The sequence below is a fragment of the Nelumbo lutea genome, chromosome 3, assembly GCF_056320005.1.
Source record: "Nelumbo lutea isolate HS-2025 chromosome 3, American lotus-T2T, whole genome shotgun sequence".
NCBI lineage: Eukaryota > Viridiplantae > Streptophyta > Magnoliopsida > Proteales > Nelumbonaceae > Nelumbo > Nelumbo lutea.
This window is the reverse complement of record NC_142686.1, coordinates 4,492,793-4,512,221: the sequence shown is the minus strand read 5'-3', so window position 1 is coordinate 4,512,221 and position 19,429 is coordinate 4,492,793. Positions and strand designations below refer to the sequence as shown.

At 43.4% G+C, this 19,429-nt stretch overlaps 2 protein-coding genes and 1 long non-coding RNA gene across 5 annotated transcripts in view; all 3 read left to right on the top strand.

Annotated features, from left to right (window-relative positions):
- Positions 1–1,647, top strand: TSO2 (Ferritin/ribonucleotide reductase-like family protein). The gene has a single exon (XM_088981424.1). It carries the CDS (start codon positions 518–520, stop codon positions 1,505–1,507), a length of 990 nt encoding a protein of 329 aa, XP_088837550.1. The 5' UTR covers positions 1–517; the 3' UTR covers positions 1,508–1,647.
- Positions 1,648–1,742: 95 nt separating this feature from the next.
- The window catches only part of LOC148862480 (plant/protein), a 39,210-nt gene continuing 21,523 nt past the window's right edge, over positions 1,743–19,429 (top strand). Inside the window, exons 1-3 of one of the 3 annotated variants that reach the window (XM_088981426.1) lie at positions 1,743–2,061; positions 2,227–2,267; positions 3,874–3,931. In XM_088981426.1, the coding sequence (XP_088837552.1) occupies positions 1,953–2,061; positions 2,227–2,267; positions 3,874–3,931 (208 nt within the window). In that variant the 5' untranslated portion in view covers positions 1,743–1,952. The remainder of the gene's footprint in view (positions 2,062–2,226; positions 2,268–3,873; positions 3,932–19,429) is intronic. The other 2 variants (XM_088981425.1, XM_088981427.1) reach the window with 2 other exon arrangements.
- LOC148862481 (uncharacterized) lies at positions 5,186–7,615 on the top strand. Its single transcript, XR_016110856.1, has 2 exons — positions 5,186–7,014; positions 7,305–7,615. It is a non-coding gene; the product is annotated as an uncharacterized LOC148862481 (long non-coding RNA).

Genomic DNA, 19,429 nt, shown 5'->3' with positions numbered 1-19,429 from the left:
GACAAGCGTCCGCACCCCTCCAAATTCAAAAATCTTCAAATCCCCGCTCCTAATTCTTCCAAGACAAGCTCCCCAATAAGACGCTTTAGCCCTTTCTTCGAGCTTATATGCTATTAATTTTTGGCTAGAAATATAAGGGTATTTCGTCATTTGACACAACGAGAAACAATAAACTTCACTGTATAATGACCGTTACACCCTCCATAAGAGTGCAAGGTCAGGCCGTTCTACCTAAATTCAACAAGTCACCCTCTGATGCCGGTTGATTCCGCTGCAAGCTTTTTCTTTGAAAAATTTTGAATTCCCCGCTCAGCCTAACTAAACCAACCGGCATCCTCTCCTTATAAAAATTCATACAAACCATTCAATCTCTGCGTTTCTGATTTGCTCAACCCTATATACTTTCTCCTCCCCGGTTAATCTTCGTCTGCAACTTCTCCTCTTCCCGCCAAGTCAAAAACTCCATTTCTGTACTTTCTTCTTTTTTCCCCCCTCTATAAACTTCTTTTTGTCGATAATGCCTTCGATGCCCGAAGAGCCTATTCTCGCTCCGAGCCCAGATCGGTTCTGTATGTTCCCAATTCAATATCCCCAAATATGGGAAATGTACAAGAAAGCCGAAGCCTCCTTCTGGACTGCCGAAGAAGTTGATCTCTCCCAAGATCTCCGTCACTGGGAAATCCTAACCCATGACGAGAAACACTTCATTACTCATGTACTGGCCTTCTTCGCTGCTTCTGACGGTATTGTTCTCGAAAACCTCGCTGCTCGGTTCATGAAGGAAGTCCAAATCTCCGAGGCCCGTGCATTTTACGGTTTCCAAATCGCTATTGAGAACATCCACTCCGAGATGTACAGCCTCTTGTTGGAATCATACATCAAGGATTCGGCCGAGAAGAGCCGCCTGTTTCGCGCAATTGAGACCGTCCCCTGCGTGGCGAAAAAAGCCGAGTGGGCCCTCCAATGGATCGACGGTTCCGAATCCTTCGCGGAGCGCCTGATCGCATTCGCCTGCGTCGAGGGGATATTCTTCTCCGGCAGCTTCTGTGCGATATTCTGGTTGAAGAAGCGCGGCCTGATGCCGGGCTTAACTTTCTCAAACGAGTTGATCTCGAGAGACGAGGGGCTACACTGTGATTTCGCGTGTCTGCTCTACGGGTTGTTGAGGCTGAAACTGAGTGAGGAGCGAGTCAAGGGAATTGTTGCCGACGCAGTGAACATCGAGAGGGAGTTCGTGTGCGACGCATTGCCGTGTGCGTTGGTGGGGATGAACTGTGATCTGATGAGCCAGTATATCGAGTTCGTGGCCGATCGTTTGCTCGGTGCCTTGGGATATGGAAAGATCTACAACGTTCAGAATCCGTTTGATTGGATGGAGCTGATCTCGTTGCAGGGGAAAACCAATTTCTTCGAGAAAAGGGTTGGAGAATACCAGAAAGCTTCGGTCATGTCGAGTTTGAATGGGAACGGTGGAACGCACGTGTTTAAATTGGACGAAGATTTCTGATGATAAATACTCTTTATGTTTTAACAATTTGTTTCTTTTTTCTTTTTTAGAAAATAACTTGGTTATTTTTTCTCTAGTTTATTAGCAGCCCAATGTATGAATTTTAAGAATTTTAACATGAGTCCGTTGTTTCTGCTGTATCATACTTCCTTTTGATCAATTTGTTTATCCAATGGTTATTATTTCCAAGGTCATCCGAAGTGGTTGTGAGTTCTTGATCTTATGATTTATGGCATTGGTATTATATTTCTACGGCTCAGATTAAAAGATAAGTGGTGTAGCATATAACACTTAAATACTCTTTCCCGGTGTTAGTGGGGTTCGACGGTCCAGCCTGCCGCCCGAAGTTTAGACTCGGCCCACTTATCTCTTGACTCTTCAGTGGCGAGCCGAGGAGGCGAGGAAGAGGTGGTGCCCTTGACTCGTTATCCTGCGCGCGGTCACGATGTCTGGTTCTGCTGCGGCTGCTCCTCAGCTTCAGACATCGGGAATGCTCTCCAAGGAGCAGTTAATTTATATGTTCGACCGTTTCTCCGAGCTGACCTCCCAGCCCGGTGAGGTCACTTATTCCCTCTTTTTTCCTTTTTGTATTTGTATCTCTATTTTCTATTCTTTCGTTTTTCCCCCAACCTGTTCTCCGATAGGCGACGGACGAATGCGATTCTGTTCTCTTCGTCTATTAATATGCGCACTTCGTTTTGTTTTCTTGTAATATTTAGATGTGAAGAGACGAATTGCAGATGCTGTGAAGGATAAACAGGTAAATTCTCTCTAATTACGTCCTATTTTGTTTATAATTTGGTTTTTGAACCTTGGCTCAAATTCCCCTTTCTCAATGGCAAATTCATTCAGTTCGCTGCTTTAGGTAGTTAAAACTGTGAAATCAATGCACACCCTAGGAATTCTTGCTAAATTGGATTCATGCAATTCTAACCACACATTCGTAAGGGAGAAAAAATAATAAAACTAATAAAAATCGAGAAAGGCTTGCCTATGTCCTTTTACCTGGAGAATTATGCTTTTCTTCGAGCTCCTGAAACAATGGTGGCGTACATCCTTTTTTGCCTTTGTAATCGCCTGAGAATATCCTAGGAGAGTAGGATTCATGAGATTATCGTTGTTGACATTGTTGTAGGAGAGTAGGATTCATGTGAAGGTTTTTTCTTCTTTTTTCTTTTTTTTTGGAGATTTGGGATTGAGTTGAATGAGTATATTTTAAACTATTAAAATGGCTTAATGTAAAAATGATAATGGAAAGAAATCAAGATGGAAGCTATTTCCTGTTCCTGTATCTGTTTAAATAGGTGTGGTGTTCAAACGAGGTTTCGGCACTCTTCTTGATGGGTGGTATCCCACAATGAAAGAAAGAAAACATTCAGTAGGCAGCTTTCTGCTGGATGCACTGATTTGTCTTGAAGTTTGTTGCTTTGTAACTTGTGAGTATTACATTTCTTTTGGTATGTGAACGAGGTCAAATGTGTCGCTGTCAGAATCATGATGTAGGGAACTTAAAGAATACTAGTTCTTTTGAATTTTGACGAGTAATGAATAATTCTTATCATGGACATAAATACCTATAGAAGTACTTAAAAAAGTGCTAGTTAAATGTTCTATATATGATACATTATGGTGAGTGGTGATGTAAATGTAATTTATTGTTGGATTTGCAATTCTCATTCTGATATTAGAAGGGCTGACCCTATCCAGGGTCTTGGGAAGTTTGGACTGGATAAAATCTAACCTTAGATTTTACCATTACACCAAATTCTGGTTCTAATACCAAGAAAAAATTCCACCAAGTGACATTTTTCTTAGCATAGTTTTCAAGATACCAAGGCGAGGCTAGGCGACAGGGGGGCGCCTAGGCGATGGATTTTTTTAAGTGAAAAATACATATCCTAGGTAGTTCCCTAGGTTCCATAACCATCTTTCCTTAATAATTATCCATAATTTTCATAAGAAAATTATAAACTTCATGTTTATGTCTAGAAAATAAGAAGTGTGGAGGAAGAAATGTGTTGATTAGACAAAACTTTAAGTTTTTCCCTTACTTATTGGTTCAAATTCTGAAGTGTTGACTAAACCCTAACAAATAGGAAAATAATAAAAAGAAATTAGTTTATAAACAGAAAAAATGAATATTTTTGTTTAATAATGTCTATTTTATAATTATAATCTCAAAAAAGTAACAATATAAAAATATTTTATAAGACAATATACAAAACTGCTAGGCGACTGGTTGAGGTAAGCCTCCAAGGGCACCTTGTCGCCTAGGCGCCTGCCTAGGCATCGCCTTGACAACTATGTTTCTTAGTGAGGTTTTACATGTATCTGTTGATTACCCCAATTTATTATATTCTGTGCAGGAAGCAGTGGCTGTAACTACTGCAGTCCAAGAGGAAATACTTTTGGAAATGGGAGTTGGTATGTATATCCTGCTGATTTCAATAATGTTTATCCATTGAAATGCTTGAGTGTTTTTTATTTCTTTATTCCATTTCAGCAGTAGATTGAGTGTTTGATGACTAGATCACTGAGGGACTACCAATGGCAAAATTATATGCACAATTAACATGTCAAAATTCAGCAACATGGACCCACTAGTGTTGGCAAATCTTGACCAAACTAGGTAACTTTAATTGCCCACTACTGCTTCCCTCCTATTACTCCATTGCCAATATTCCTTGTGAGTTGTGAATATGGCATCACTTTATCAAACTTATTGAATGGAAATGGTTCATTCCATAGTATACTCACATGGATAGTGAAGGATTTTTTTGAAAGAGATTTTATTATTTGGGACCTTATAATGTTTGAAAGGAAAGAGGAGTATAGCTAAGCCTGTTATTAGGACCATGATGAGCCCCGATACATCGCCATGTCATGAAGATTTTTTGATATATAAAACCCTTTCAAAATGTGGATCACATCATTCATAGCTGGGGCTCACTGTGGTCCTAGGGACAGGCTTAATAAGCATTGTGGAGTAGGCAGTGTTCCAAAATTCAATCTAGTCATTAACCTGGTTTCCCCACTGGTTGTTGGTCAACCTACCAGTCTGAAAGCTAGCCAATCTGGATTTCATAAGTTCTCAAAGATTTTAAAAATCTTAAATTACAAAATCTATTAACATATTGCATATACAAATAAAATTTATTCTATGATACAAGTGTAAAATTATATGAACGTGTTCGACACCCACCCACTCACCAACACATATAGGAACAACCAATGTTGCATGAACTTAATAGACACAGGATTTAGAATTCAACATTTATCCAAGAGTTTTGTAGAGAACACTGATGTGGGCCCCACTGCAGTGGTCCCCACTATGTTCGTAGGACAGCATGTGTAGTTATTTGTTTCAGTTATAGTAGTGTCAGTTTGAGTCAGTTTGTTAATTCAGTTGTTATTTATTTCAGCTTTTATTTACTTTATTTATCATGTAAGTACTAAGGGCAGATGTGTCATTTCCATTATGTACTGAACATAACCTTTAAATAATAATAGAGTGGCGGCGGTAGATCTGTCAGAATCTGTCCCTCCTTTCAACCCCTTTGTGTTCTTCTGTTTCTCTTCTATTCTTTCTCCTTTCTCTCACTTTTCTTCTGTTTTGTAAACCTAAAACCTATTAGGATTCAAGACTGATTACAATCTTGATCTTCTACTTGGTATCAGAGACTATCTAGGGCTTCTCATGTGTGTCTAGTCCAACCAACCACATGAGGACTTGCTAGGGCTGGAAGCTTATGAAGAAGTATTCGGTGGTTGAATCTTGGAGATTACCAGGAGAGGTTCGCAGCAATTGAAGACTTGCCGCGGCTTGCAGAGAGATGGTAATCAGGAAGAAGCAGTGAAAGTTAGGGTTCAGGTAACCCTGGAAGGCAGTAAACCGAAATCCATAAGTAAGTTTTTTTTTTTTTTTTATTGAGTTTCAGAGACTGCAATCAGTCGAGATAGGTTGGACCTATCTAGAAGGAGAGACCGGACTGTTTTTAAGTTTGTTTCTAGAGTTTGACTGTTGGGCCGAACCCCCCCCCCCTCTCAGAGTTTTTAGGGTTTTATATTGCCCTACGACAAGTCCCACTTGTGCGGACTGCTTGGAAAGTGCAACTGAGCACTTATTTCAGACCTACAGTTGAAACCATAATTTTTCTCTCGTAGTAGTGGGCCCCACATTAGTGATTTCAGAAAATAGCATCTCAGATTGACAGGCTGCCTGGTACTGTTCATCTCGATTGATTTCAGATCAGATTTGAGTTGATTTCTTGCATATACTGTGAGGCAATTGATTTCAGATCAAATTTGGGTTGGTTTCTGATCAGATTTTGGATCAGATCAGATTTGTGTTGGTTTCAGATCAGATTTCAGACCTGCTTGTTTTACTCTATTTTCTGGTATAGTGGCTCTAACAGTTTGTAGCCACTGATTCTTGATCAAAGATGGAGTTTAAGGGTCAGGGAGAAAGTAGTTTTGGAAACAACAGTTATGGTAGTGTATCTGAAACCGGGTTTCATATTACAACTATGAGATTTGATGGGTCAAATTACTTGGAGCGGGCTCAATCAACCATGATGGCTATTGGAGGAAGGGAAAAACTGGGTTACCTCTTGGGAGATGTGAAAGAACCTTCCAAGGAGGACCTAACATACACCAAGTGGGTTCAAGAGAACTATTTGGTTATGGCATGGCTGTGTAATTCTATGCAGTCACATATCAGCCGAAATTACTTGTGGGCAAAGACAGTTAAAGAGATATGGGATGCTGTGAAAGAAACCTATTCCCAACCCCTTAATGTTGCCAGAGCCTATGAACTGAAGTGTGAGGTGAACAACCTTAAACAAGGAGAGAAGCCAGTTTCTGTTTATTTCTCTACCTTGAAATCCTTGTGGCATGAGATTGACCATCTAGAGACCCTTGGGTGGGAGAGTCCCAAAGATGCACAGACTCACAGAAAGCAAGTCGAGACGAATAGGGTATTTGAGTTTTTGGCTGGTTTGAATTCAGAATATGACATTGTGTGACAACAGATATTGACAAGAGATAGTGTGACCCTTTCTCAAGCATACTCCCTGATGCATAGTGAAGAGACCAGGAGGAAAGTCATGATGCAGCCTCAGCCCCCTTTCCTAGCCTTGACAACTATTAAACCTAAGCCAGGGGTGATCCAGAAAGGGACCGGAAGAAGGAAGATAAACGGGATCTGGTATGTGAACATTGCAAGAAACCCAATCACACAAAAGATACTTGTTGGAAGCTACATCCTCACTTGGTCCCAGCAAAACTAAGAAATAAGAATGGTAATGCTCATGTGGCCGTGAACACTGATTCAACATCCTCATCAGGCACATCCCTAGAGACTTTAGTTGCTGTTCGGGCTGCCCTCATACAGTTGGAAAAGGAAGTTGGGAGTTCAACTCAGCCATCTTAGTCACCATAAGCTCCAGCCACATCTGCATTTGCACATTCAGGTACTTGAGCTTCAGCTTACCATGCTTCAGCTCCAGGTAATACTGACCACTGCTGGGTAATAGATTCAGGTGCATTCGATCATATGACTAGCTTGCCATCATTGTTCACTTCTTATCACTTGTCCTCTGGCCGAGATAGAATATCCATTGCTGATGGCTCTCTTGTTCCCATTTCGGGCAAGGGGGACATCAAGCTATCGGATACTATTTCTTTATCTTCTGTCTTGCATGTTCCTAAGCTTGATACTAACCTGCTTTCAGTTAGTAGTATTACCAAACACATGAACTGTTCAGTAACATTTTTCCCTGACCGATGTGTTTTTCAGGATTTGGAGACGAGTAAGGTGATTAGGACTGGCCGTGAGACGAACGTGATCTATCTGCTTGGAAAGAGTTCTCGTCGGGAGGAGTCAGTGGATAAGAAGTCTTTTGTTTCCCAGTCTGTGAGTTCGGTTATGCTTTGGCATAACCGATTAGGTCATTTGTCTTTTAAGTCTTTGAAGAGTCTGTTTCCTGCTTTATTTGAGTTTGTTGAGTTATCAAAGTTGAGGTGTGAGAGTTGTGAGTTTGCCAAATATTGTAGAACCTCTTATTCTTTAAGTAATAAAAGGAGTAATTCATCTTTTGATATTGTGCATACTGATGTTTGGGGGCCATATCATATCTCTTCTATGGGTGGGTACCTATATTTTCTACTGTTTGTTGATGACCATACCTGCTTTTCTTGGGTCTATTTTATGCGTTCTCGGGATGAGGTTCCTGCTCTGACCCAAAACTTCCATCAAATGATTCTCACTTAGTTTGGGGCCAAAATCAAAGTCCTTAGATCTGATAATGCAAAGGAATAATTTGCTTAGCCATTGACCTCCTACCTTCTTAGCTATGGAGTTATTCACCAGAGCACTTGCCCTTATACACCATTAGCAGAACGGTGTTGCCGAAAGGAAGAATAGGCATATTTTGGAGGTGGCTAGAAGCATTATGTTTACCTCCAATGTACTTATTCGCTTCTGGGGTGATGCTATCCTCACGACAGTTTATCTCATTAATCAAGTTCCTTCCCAGGTTCTTGATATGAGAACCCCTTTTTCCCTTCTATACCTAGATGAGGAGTTATTCATTGCTCCCCTTAAAACCTTTGGTTCTACCTGTTTCGTTCAGTTTCTCGGGCCTTATCATTCCAAGTTTGAACCTAAGGCCTCCAAATGCATTTTCCTCGGTTATGCACAAATTCAAAAGGGTTATTGCTGCTATGATCCGGTTTCAGGGAAATGGTTTGTCTCCATGGATGTCACATTCTTTGAGGAGACACCCTATTATCCTAGGGTTTCTCCTCAGGGGGAGAGCAGTGAGAGTGGAAGTGGGGCTGTTCCTTTACCTATTTCATTGGGTAATGAAGGCTGTAGTGGTGAGGGTGGTCAGAGGGAGCCGGAGTTGAGAGTCTATCACAGGCGATGCAGGCAGGTTGATCCTAGTCATCGGCAGTCCCGGCCAGCTCCAGTTCCTTCTGCGGCTCCAGATCTAGAGCCTATTGAGACACCTCCCACTGTTGCTACTTCCCCTCTTGTGGATGACCTTGATCTCCCTATTGCCATTCGCAAAGCGAAACGACATTGCACCACTTTTACAACTCACAGCATCTCACAGTTCTTATCCTATGATCGTCTATCTCCATCTTACCGGTCCTATCTCACTTCCATTGCCGATGTCCCTATTCCAAGAGCAGTGCAAGAAACCTTATCAGTTTCAGAATGGAAAGATGCAATGCAAGTTGAAGTGGATGCCCTGTTGAAGAATAATACTTGGGCACTGGTTGACCCACCAAAAGGAAAGAAACCGGTGGGATGCAGATGGGTGTTCACTGTGAAGCATAATGCTGATGGCTCTATTGAAAGGTACAAAGCTCATCTGGTTGCAAAGGGGTTTACTCAGACTTATGGTATAGACTACTTGGAGACCTTTGCCTCAGTAGCCAAGATGACCACCATCCGAGTTCTGTTATCCCTTGCAGCAAACCATTCTTGGCCTTTGTTTCAGAGACTGAACAAGTACACTATTCATCAAGAGGGTGGGGTCCTCTCTGACACTACTTGCAGTATATGTTGATGATATTGTGGTGACAGGAAATGACAACCATGAGATTGAGTCCCTCAAACAGCTCCTTCATCAAGAGTTTGAGGTGAAAGATCTTGGTGCACTACGGTAATTTTTGGGTATTGAGGTTGCTAGATTCAAGCAGGGGATTTTTATCTCTTAGATAAAATATGTTCTAGATCTGTTGGCGGAAACTGGAAAGTTGGGTGTTAAGTTGGCTGATACACCCATTGAACAAAATCACAAGATTAGTGCAAAGGGCGGGGAGCCTCTTGAAGACAAAGTTATGTTCCAACGGTTGGTTGGAAAACTCCTATATCTCTGCCTCACTCGGCCAGATATCAGCTATGTAGTTAGTGTTGTTAGCCAGTACATGCACTCCCCTAGAATTTCTCATCTTCTTGCGGTAGAGAGAATATTAGTATACTTGAAGAGATGCCCGGGTAGAGGTATACTGCTCAAGAACAATAATCACATGAGGGTGGAAGTATATACAGATGCCGATTGGGCTGGGAGTGTTGATGACAGAAGGTCTACCTCTGGATATTGTGCCCTTGTGGGAGGTAACCTTGTCTCTTGGAGGAGTAAGAAGCAGAGTGTTGTTTCCCGCTCTAGTGCTGAAGCGGAATACAGGTCAATGGCTAACGGAGTGGCTGAAATCTTATGGCTGAGGTCACTACTTGAAGAGTTGGGTATTGACTATGAAAAGCCTTAATGCTGTATTGTGATAATCAGACAGCTATTAATATAGCCCACAACCTAGTGCAGCATGACAGAACTAAACATATTGAAGTTGATCGACATTTTGTGCGAGAGAGGGTCACATCACAAGAAGTGTGTCTTCCGTACATCACATCTAATATGCAGCTCGCGGATATCCTCACCAAGGCTGTACCAAGGAAGAAATTAGAGACAGACCTATCCAAGTTGGGAATGATAGATATCTACTCCCAACTTGAGGGGGAGTGTAGAGAACACTGATGTGGGCCCCACTGCAGTGGTCCCCACTGTGTTCGTAGGACAGCATGTGTTGTTATTTGTTTCAGTTATAGTAGTGTCAGTTTGAGTCAGTTTGTTAATTCAGTTGTTATTTATTTCGGCTTTTATTTACTTTATTTATCATGTAAGTACTAAGGGCAGATGTGTCCTTTCCATTATGTACTAAACATAACCTATAAATAATAAGAGAGTGGCGGCGACAGATCTGCCAGAATCTGTCCCTCCTTTCAACCCCTTGTGTTCTCCTGTTTCTCTTCTATTCTTTCTCCTTTCTCTCACTTTTCTTCTGTTTTGTAAACCTAAAACCTATTAGGATTCAAGACTGATTACAGTCTTGATCTTCTACTAATTTGACTTAATAAAACAAGAAACATGGACTCACTAACATGCCTATTGAAAAATGTATACTGTTGAATTAATCCATATTTTTTTTTTGCATTATATACCAATAGAAAAAGGCAACCCGTGCAACAATATTGACCACTACTAGTCTGGTCATTTAGCAAACAACACCAAATGACAAAGGATTCTTCCATTAGGCAAATTGGCTCAGGCCCAAAGTGACCCTATTCACTCTTCTCATTGTTCTCTATTAATGGGGCAATTTGAACCCCAAAATCCTTGCAATGTGGTCAGAATAGTTGAATGAGTGCCCCTTTTTAACAAGTTTAGTATAACATATTGGAACTTTCAATGGACATTTTTTATAAGCAACAGTAATTCGTAATTTTATTTTGGAAGATGAGAATCTCTAGGTGTACAAGATATTGTCATACAGGGAACAAAAACAGCATAAAGCTGATGATGCCCTTCTTTTCCTACGTTATTTTCTTTACATGTGGATTCCCTCAATCTTGATTCACCCCAACATAAATTCTCTCTTGCTACTCTTGCCCCAGCTAATGTCTACTAAACTGTTTTCTGATCTGAGAAACCACCTGATTGCGCAATTCAGGTTGGTCCCTAAAGTTCTAGCATGTCTGACTAGAGTTGCTGGGCCCAAAGCACATCTTTCCCAGATTCCAATCAATTTATGACTTGGCAATTTCCTTCATCTTGTATTCCTGCCCCTCCACTAATGAAGGAACTTTTAACTTTCAATAGATAATGTTACTTGTACAAAACAAAACACTAGCTAAAACTACAACGCAGCCACGGAAGGCTGATATGGACTGTATTGATTAGGTGGCCAATCCAGAGGGTCCTCTACTTGGTGTACAGATTGGACGTGGCAGAAATTTGACAGGTCCTGAGACCTGGTCAGGGGATCTATTTCCATATGTATTTAAACTATAAATATTTAACAGGTTTTCTGACAAAAAAATGTGAAATCCATCCTATCCCAGACCTGGTTTTCCTACTGGTTGCAGATCAATTGATTCAACTGTCTGGTCTGGGCCAAGTTTAAGAACATTGGACTAGGTGGATACAGTTGGAAGATTTAGGAGGCGTTTGGCAAGTCTTTTTATGAAGATTGTTGAGTGGGCCGACTTGTGTTTAGTTTATTTCCTTTTAAATTAAGATGTTGGGCCTTGGGCCCATTAATTTTTATTTTTTAGAGAGCTGTAATTACTTAGGTTGAGTTGCCGCCCTACTAAGGGCATCTTTGTAATATCTCATACTTAATTTAATTATAAATAGAATGAGGGGCTGGCGGCTAGGGTTAAGTTAATCTATCCTAGTCGACCTTCTTCTCTTTTCTTCCCTTTCCTCTGTCTCTTGCTGAAATCCCCAACTTTCTACTCTTCCTTCACAAGAAGCTTGGCCGAAATCAGCACATAAGGTTTTCTACTAAGATCCTCCAAAAGCTCAAGACCTTAAAAGACTAATGAACTTTTATGGATAGATCTTTAAAGACCAAAGACCGTTTGGTTACAATTTTTTTCATAGATTTTCTCAAAAGCTAAAAAAACCGAAAGACTGTTTGGTAAGCATATATAGCACAACAAACAAGTGTTGAACATCTAAATGAAAAGCACCTATGAAATGCCATGTGCCGGACCCATTGATACATTCAAACATACAATTAACAATTGTGGACCCTACATACACTTTTATTTGTGCAAAACAACACTTGTGTGTCTCACTTATACATTCATTCACTTGTGCAAAATAATTGATTTGTGCCTCAATTTTATCTTTTAATTTCTAAGAACTAGAATCCATAAAACGTAGAATTTTATTGATAATCAGGAAAATATTAAAACCCTTTTTCCATATATCCATCATTCTCTAAACATGAAACATCTTGGACCATGATACAGAATTTGACAAGAAAAAAATTGCATACAAAATAAGAATTAATTTAAAAAACAAATTGTCCTGAAGGAACTCATCTTTGTTCCTATAGAATCCTTGTTACAGGTGAGGCTCTTTGATAGCATTGTTGCCACCATTGCTACTGTTACTTTTCCTCCCCCATCATTGTTATGGCATCTGCCATGGAAGGTATGTCCTTGGGAACATAGTAGTGCATAGGCAATTCTCCAAACTCAGGGTCCAATGGCTTTCTTCCGGTAATCAACTCCACAAATTCAATTTCATAGCTGAAGATGTCACTCTTTTTGCCTACCTTCAGCCTGTATTCATATTCTTTCATACAAAATAAATTTACTATTGCCACTTCTAAATAAACTACCATATATTTTCCTGCAAATCTATCTGCAACTGAACTAAACATTACCATAAGTCGTTCTTCATCACCCCAAAGCCATTAGCAATGGAAGCCAAAAGGAACTAACTATCCAATGGAATTATTGTGGGTATCAATAATTCACCTACTGGCCCACATGCTTACATGTTCCACTTAAAAGTTACTTCTAGTTCAGGTTACTAGACTAGTAAAATTCATTTACTAATATTCAAAATGTCATGCTAATAGTTCTTTTAGAACCGCTTCAACTTTCCTTTTTGACCAGTTATAGCTGGTTGAATATGGACACGAATCAGTCATTTACTTATTAGCTAGCATTTAAGAAAATTGTAAGCAACTGAGAAATAAAATGTTCATTGAATATGGACTGCCAGGACCAAAATGTGCCAACATGGATGGGAAAAAACACTAGCAAAGGAAAAATCAGAAATTAACACATCCAACAAAAACTAGAAAAGTTCCCTTGGTCGAAGTAGGTAAAACATACAAATTTCATTGCTCGTAAAGTATATGTCGTAAAGCTATACACAATAATCTGAAGTATATAAAGAATCAATGATAAGAGAAAGTTCTAATTCGAGGTTGAGAGAAGTGGATATAAATGTTGGGTGGGTTGAGAGAAGTGCTAATTCTGTAGCAGATGCCTTAGCCAAGTAGGGGTGGGGAGGGAATCTCTGTTCTGGGCGTAACTGCAACGGAATTGGATTGTTGGGGGAGAGAGAATAGGTTTTTTATCTCTCATAGTCTTTGTATTTAATGGGTGGTACATTTTCTTCCTACTTTAATTAATAAAATGCTTTAGTTATTGATAGAAAAAGAACCAATGATGCTTAATCCAAAAATAAGTAAATAAAAGATCAATGACAAACTTGATACTCTTCATTTGTTCTAGGCTTCTATACTTAACCTTTATGTTGAAGACAACTCAATGGATAATCAGAATGCAGTTTCAATAAACTTTTCTCAATTAAAAGAAACCCACCATCCCCCATGCAAAAGAGAGGAAAAAACAACTACATGACAGAGAAAGATGGATACATACCCAATTGTACTAATTTTTATTTGATTGATTAAAATCGATGAATACCATTAAATTTATCTCAAGGGAAAACATGAAAATTTAGGAAGCCATATCTCTCATTCCTCTTCAATTCTTCTGTGCCGTCAACTCCGGGAAAAAAAACACTAGCTTCATTCGTTCTGCATTGGTGATATTGAGATCAAGTAGGGAGGAAAAAATTGCAATTTAACATATATGATATAACCATACATATATTACTTACATTGGTCATGGTTCCCACTTAGTTCTGACAACTAAATTAAAAATCCAAAAGGAAACCCAAATTCCTTCAACAACAGTCAAGGTGGCAAATCAACATGATTCAGTTTACCAAACCTAGCATTCCAGATCCTTAGGGAACCAAATCCGCCAAAGGTCCTAGAAACACAAGAAAGATCTTCACTTAAACCCTAAAAGCTCTAAAATAGGGAATTCAAATGAAATACGACCAAATTGGAATCTAATTACTATGTAGTTGTCTAAGAAGAACAATGATCCAAAAACCTAGCAAAATCAAGGAGATTATTAAATTTTAGTCGTAGATTTCTCTATCTAAGAGGTGTCTGGTGTCTAAAACCTTTTTGGCATCCAAAAAATGCGAATCCTAATCATGGAATCCAAAAAAAGAAGAATATACCTGTGTCAATGCTCAGTCACTGGGGGTAGATCATAAGTTTCACTTGTAGCTTCTCAGATATAGATCAATATGGGCTTTTATGGTCTTTTTTGGGGTCTGTCTTTTAGTCTAGTGGGCTTTCATTAGCCAAACAATAAAAGATCGTTAAGTTTAATGGAATGTCTCTTGTTGGATGAGAAAGTTGAATCCTTTGCTAGAGTTCGTTAGAGAAATGGAGTTTGTGCAAGCAGGTCAGTGGAGGAGATCCTTGAAGATAGAAACAAAAAGTTTCCTATTCGAAGAGATGAGAATCAAGGGGAATGTAAGCTTGAAGGTAAGGGAAGCGAAAAAGGGTACAATATTGTTGGAAGGTTTAGAAGTGATTGAGTGGCTAAGAGAGTTCATAGCTGGAGCCTGTTCAAAAGGTAAACGGATAAACTGGCAGGATTTTAGTACATTAAAAGGGAGAAGATATGTTGTTGAATGTAAGAGGAATAGAAAAAGGCTTCTTCATAGCTTTGGCTGAATTTTTTGGTAAAGGACGAAGGCAACAGGTGTGTCTACCAGCAGGGAAACATAACAAAGGATGGGGGGAAGTTGACTGGTTGTTCAAAGAGTTTTTGGCTCAAAGAGTAGCAAATGATAAAAAAGCCTCCATAAGGGAGGAGAAGGCATATCTCAGCAACAGCAGGGTAGAACAAGGGCCAGTGGTCATGGCAAAAACAAAAGGCCAATGCAGAATGGTGGGAGGTCTAGAGAGAGAAGAGTGGGATAGTAAGTGATGAAGGAAGATTTGGCCCGACCTCTCTCATGTGACACGTGGCAGAAACAACAGCTCGGCAAAAGGGGCCAAGCCTAGGCGGGAACAAGGGGACACACTTCGCCGAACTGACCCTTGTAACAGCTCGGGGTACACTTCGCCGAACTGACCCACCTTGTAACAGCTCGGGATACACTTCGCCGAACTGATCCACTTGTACCAGCTCGGGATACACTTTGCCGAACTGACCCACCTTGTAACAGGTCGGGATACACTTCGCCAAAATGACCCACCTTGTAACAGGTCGGGATACACTTCGCCGAACTGACCCACCTTGTAACAGCTCGGGATACACTTCGCCGAACTGACCTGCCCTATAGATACCTCCGAGCTCAAGACCGCCTCGCTCAGCACTTCGCATCACCTTCTGGGCACCAAAGCCAAACAAGTCGTACCATGCCTGACACTGGGGAAGTCCGTGCCCGAGGGCGCTACGCCTGACTGACTTGGGATCTGACGTTTGGCAGTAGCACTCTAAACGGTCACCTGCCACCACCACTGACGCCGCCATCTCCAGTTAGACGGTTAGGCAGTGATGGTTCTGTCTCAGCAGAAAGGACGACGGCCGAATTGACAAGCACAAGGGTAATCATACCCGATCTGACAAGGGCCTCGGGACGAGTACACGAAGTGACTATAAGAGCCCCCTGCCCCCCGACAACGGAGGTATGCAAACTTTGCGCTATCTGGTATTACCTTGCTTTTGAAGGATTCTAACTTGAGCTTCGGAGCCTCTACACCGGGTTCCCCCCGGAGCTTTCCCATCTCCTCCGTTTCAGGTTCCCTGCTACCCCGTTCGGAAGCAAGGCAGCAGACAACTAAGACCAGCCGGATCGCGCTCCATCAATTGGCGCCGTCTGTGGGAAACGCTTCAAAAAGCCTCCCTCCAAACTTCGATACCCCCTTTTTTCTTCAAAAAACCCAACAGTCATGGCCTCCTCCAGCAACACCGGACGTGGCACGGAGACAAACGCCACCGGGGAGCAACTTCAGGTCCCCGTAGTGTGCGTTGGACAGTTCACCATCCCCCTTTCGGCGGATGGGATCCCCATCTTGAACACGCCACAAGCAGTGGCACCCGTAAACCCTTCTACCACAAGCGTCCCCTTTCCTCTCCCCATTGAGACAACCTTCACTGAACCAACTGCCATCCCCCTGGCAGCTAGCCAACCGATTGAAGGACCTGATGCAGTGCATGCGGGCAATGCAAGCCCAAATGCAACAGTTCCAACAACACCAGCTTCACTAGCACCAAGTGCTGCACAACACCTCCCAGTATCACTATCAACAGCAGTTCCCCCAACTGCCACTGAACCAACCACTACTTCCACCTCGCCACCTCGCTCCGAGGCCGGTCAAGGCCTCCCCGCAGGATGGGCGCCCCCGCCAGGAGAAGGCCTCCCGGCCCCAGAACCACCCCAACAGCCAGGCCTCGTCCCCAGGCCGAAGAGAGAAAAATGTCATCCCCGCCTCGCAACCCGCAGGTGGGTCGGGAACCTCGCTCGCGAGGTCGGCACCCCGGCGCTCCAAGCCCGAGCTCCCGCTCACCGAAAACCGATTCAGCGCCCTGGCGGCAGACTACCAGCACTCCGGGCCCATCGAGCTCGGTAACACGGAGGCCAGCAGCGCCAGCACAAGGCCCGCTCAACGGCGAAGGCGTCGGCGAAGTCGCCAAACCGCCACCCGCGCCTTGACGGAATTCGGAGGCAAAGACACGAGCTCGGACGAGGTAGGGGCTGCCCCGGCTCTCTCCGTTCCTTCCCCCCTCGCATCGGAACTCCTGGCGGTCCCCTTACCCAGAGACTTCAAGCTCCCACCTCTGGACAAGTACGACGGGTCCTTCGACCCCAACGACCACGTTGACGCCTTTCAGTCGCAAATGCACCTCGCCAGGGCTAGCGAATCGTGCATGTGCGTGGCCTTTACCACCACCCTCAGGGGGGTAGCCCGCACTTGGTACAGGAACTTGGCCCCCGGGTCGATAAAGTGCTGGGCCCAGTTCGTGCAAGTCTTCACCACACACTTCGTCACCAGCCGAAGGTGCCCCAGAACAGAGGAAAGCATCTTCGGAGTGGTCCAAAGAGAAGGAGAATCTATTCAGGGCTACATCAAGCGGTTCAACGAAGCATGCTTGCAAATACCGCGGTTGGACCCCGCAGTGCAGCTCGCGGCGGCCAAAAGAGGGGTGACGCACAAAGAGTTCAAATGGCACATGGTGGCCAACCAGCCCGCGACTGTGGCCGAATTCCTCAAACTCGCGGATAAGTTCATGAGGACAGAGGAAGAAATCAGCCAACGAACCGAAGGCGGGAACGAGAAAAGAAAGAGAGAAGGCGAGCTCTCCAACCCGGTGAATAGAAAAAATCCGACCCGGGAGCCGAAGCCGAACCAGTCCTTCCGGGCCCCCCTAGCAGTTCGGACGGACTACACGCCGTTAAACACGAGGCGGACAGAGATCTTAATGACGATCAAAGACGCTCCGTACGTTAAGTGGCCACCTCGCCTAAAAGGAAATCCGAACGAGAGACAAGAATTTGTATTGTAGTTTCCATAGAGACCATGGTCATAGCACCGAACAGTGTAATAACCTCCGGGACGAGATAGAGGGACTCATCCGTCGCGGATACTTGAGAAACTTTGTACAGCAAAGCAATAACAATAAAGCATGTCGGCAAAGGGAGCACGAAAAGGATGCCCCCGAGTCTAGCAACAGACCTGCCGAATCGTTGCAGAAGCAGCCTCCGGAAGAGAGGCCAGTTCGGGGAACCATCCATGTAATAGTGGGAGGTTCTGTGGTAGCGAGGTGTACCTCGGCAGCAGCCCGGACTTCAGTTCGCGAAGCGGCCCTCGAAGAACGGAACCTTCCAAAGAGACCAAAGACCGAAGAACCAATCTTTTTCACGGAGGACGACGCGCGAGGAGTCCACTACCCCCATGATGACGCGCTTGTCATTAAGCTAAGGATCAACGACTTCGAGGTCAGGCGCGTACTCGTAGATTCGGGCAGCTCGGCGGACATCCTCTTCAAATCAGCATTTGACCAGCTGCAGTTAAAGAGGAGCGAGCTGAAGCCCGCAAACACTCCCCTGGTAGGTTTCAGCGGAGAGGAAGTCAGGCCCCTCGGAAAAGTAATTGTCCCTGTGGAAGTCGGCACATGGCCTTGTGCGGTCAGACTCAACCATGATTTCCTAGTAGTTGCGACCCCCTCCCCATACAATGCCATAATAGGGCGGCCGATCATGCATATCCTACGGGCGGCGGTCTCCACCTACTATTTGGCCATGAAGTTCCCTACGGACTTCGGTATAGGGGTAGTGCGGAGCGACCAGCTCGAGTCCCGCAAGTGCTACGTTGCCGCCCTAAAGGGAAAAACCAAGGCGGCCGACGACCTCGAACTGGAGCGGCCGGCGGAGCAAGGTGAGGAGCGAGCTTCGCCCACGGAGGAAACAGTCGCAATCCCGACTTCAGCTACGGACCCAGCTCGCACACTAAGCATCGGAGCTTCCATCGAAGACCCCTTATGAGCCGAACTGACCCGTTAGACAGAAGAAACGCAACTTAGCCCCAGAACGCTGGAGAGCGGTCGACGAGGAGGTTGAGAAGCTCCTCGCAGCAAACTTCATAAGGGAAGTCCACTACCCGAGCTGGGTGGCCAACCCGGTGTTGGTAAAAAAGGCAAGCGGCAAGTGGCGCATGTGCGTCGACTATACCGACCTGAACCGAGCTTGCCCGAAAGATTGCTTCCCCCTCCCCAGAATTGACCGCCTAGTGGACGCGACCTCGGGAAACGAGTTGCTAAGCTTCCTGGACGCCTACTCGGGCTACAACCAAGTTAGGATGAACCCATCCGATGAGGAAAAAACCAGCTTCATAACCGAGTTCGGCCTGTATTGCTACAAAGTCATGCCCTTCGGACTAAAAAAATGCCGGGGCAACTTTCCAAAGACTTGTAAATAAGCTATTTCGGCTCCTGATGGGTACGAAGATAGAATGCTATGTAGACGACATGGTCGTCAAGACTCAGTTTTCACAAGAGTTAATACAAGACTTAGATTTTGTTTTCCAAATCCTGCGTCAGTTTAGCATGAAGTTGAATCCCAACAAGTGTGTCTTCGGCGTCACCTCGGGCAAGTTCCTAGGCTACATTGTCAATCGACGCGGTATTGAGGCGAACCCGGACAAAATAAAAGCCATTCTAGATATGAAACC

What these genes read in the sequence shown, in the direction of transcription:
- TSO2 (XM_088981424.1), top strand. Translation starts at nt 518, where the DNA reads ATGCCTTCGATGCCCGAAGAGCCTATTCTCGCTCCGAGCCCAGATCGG.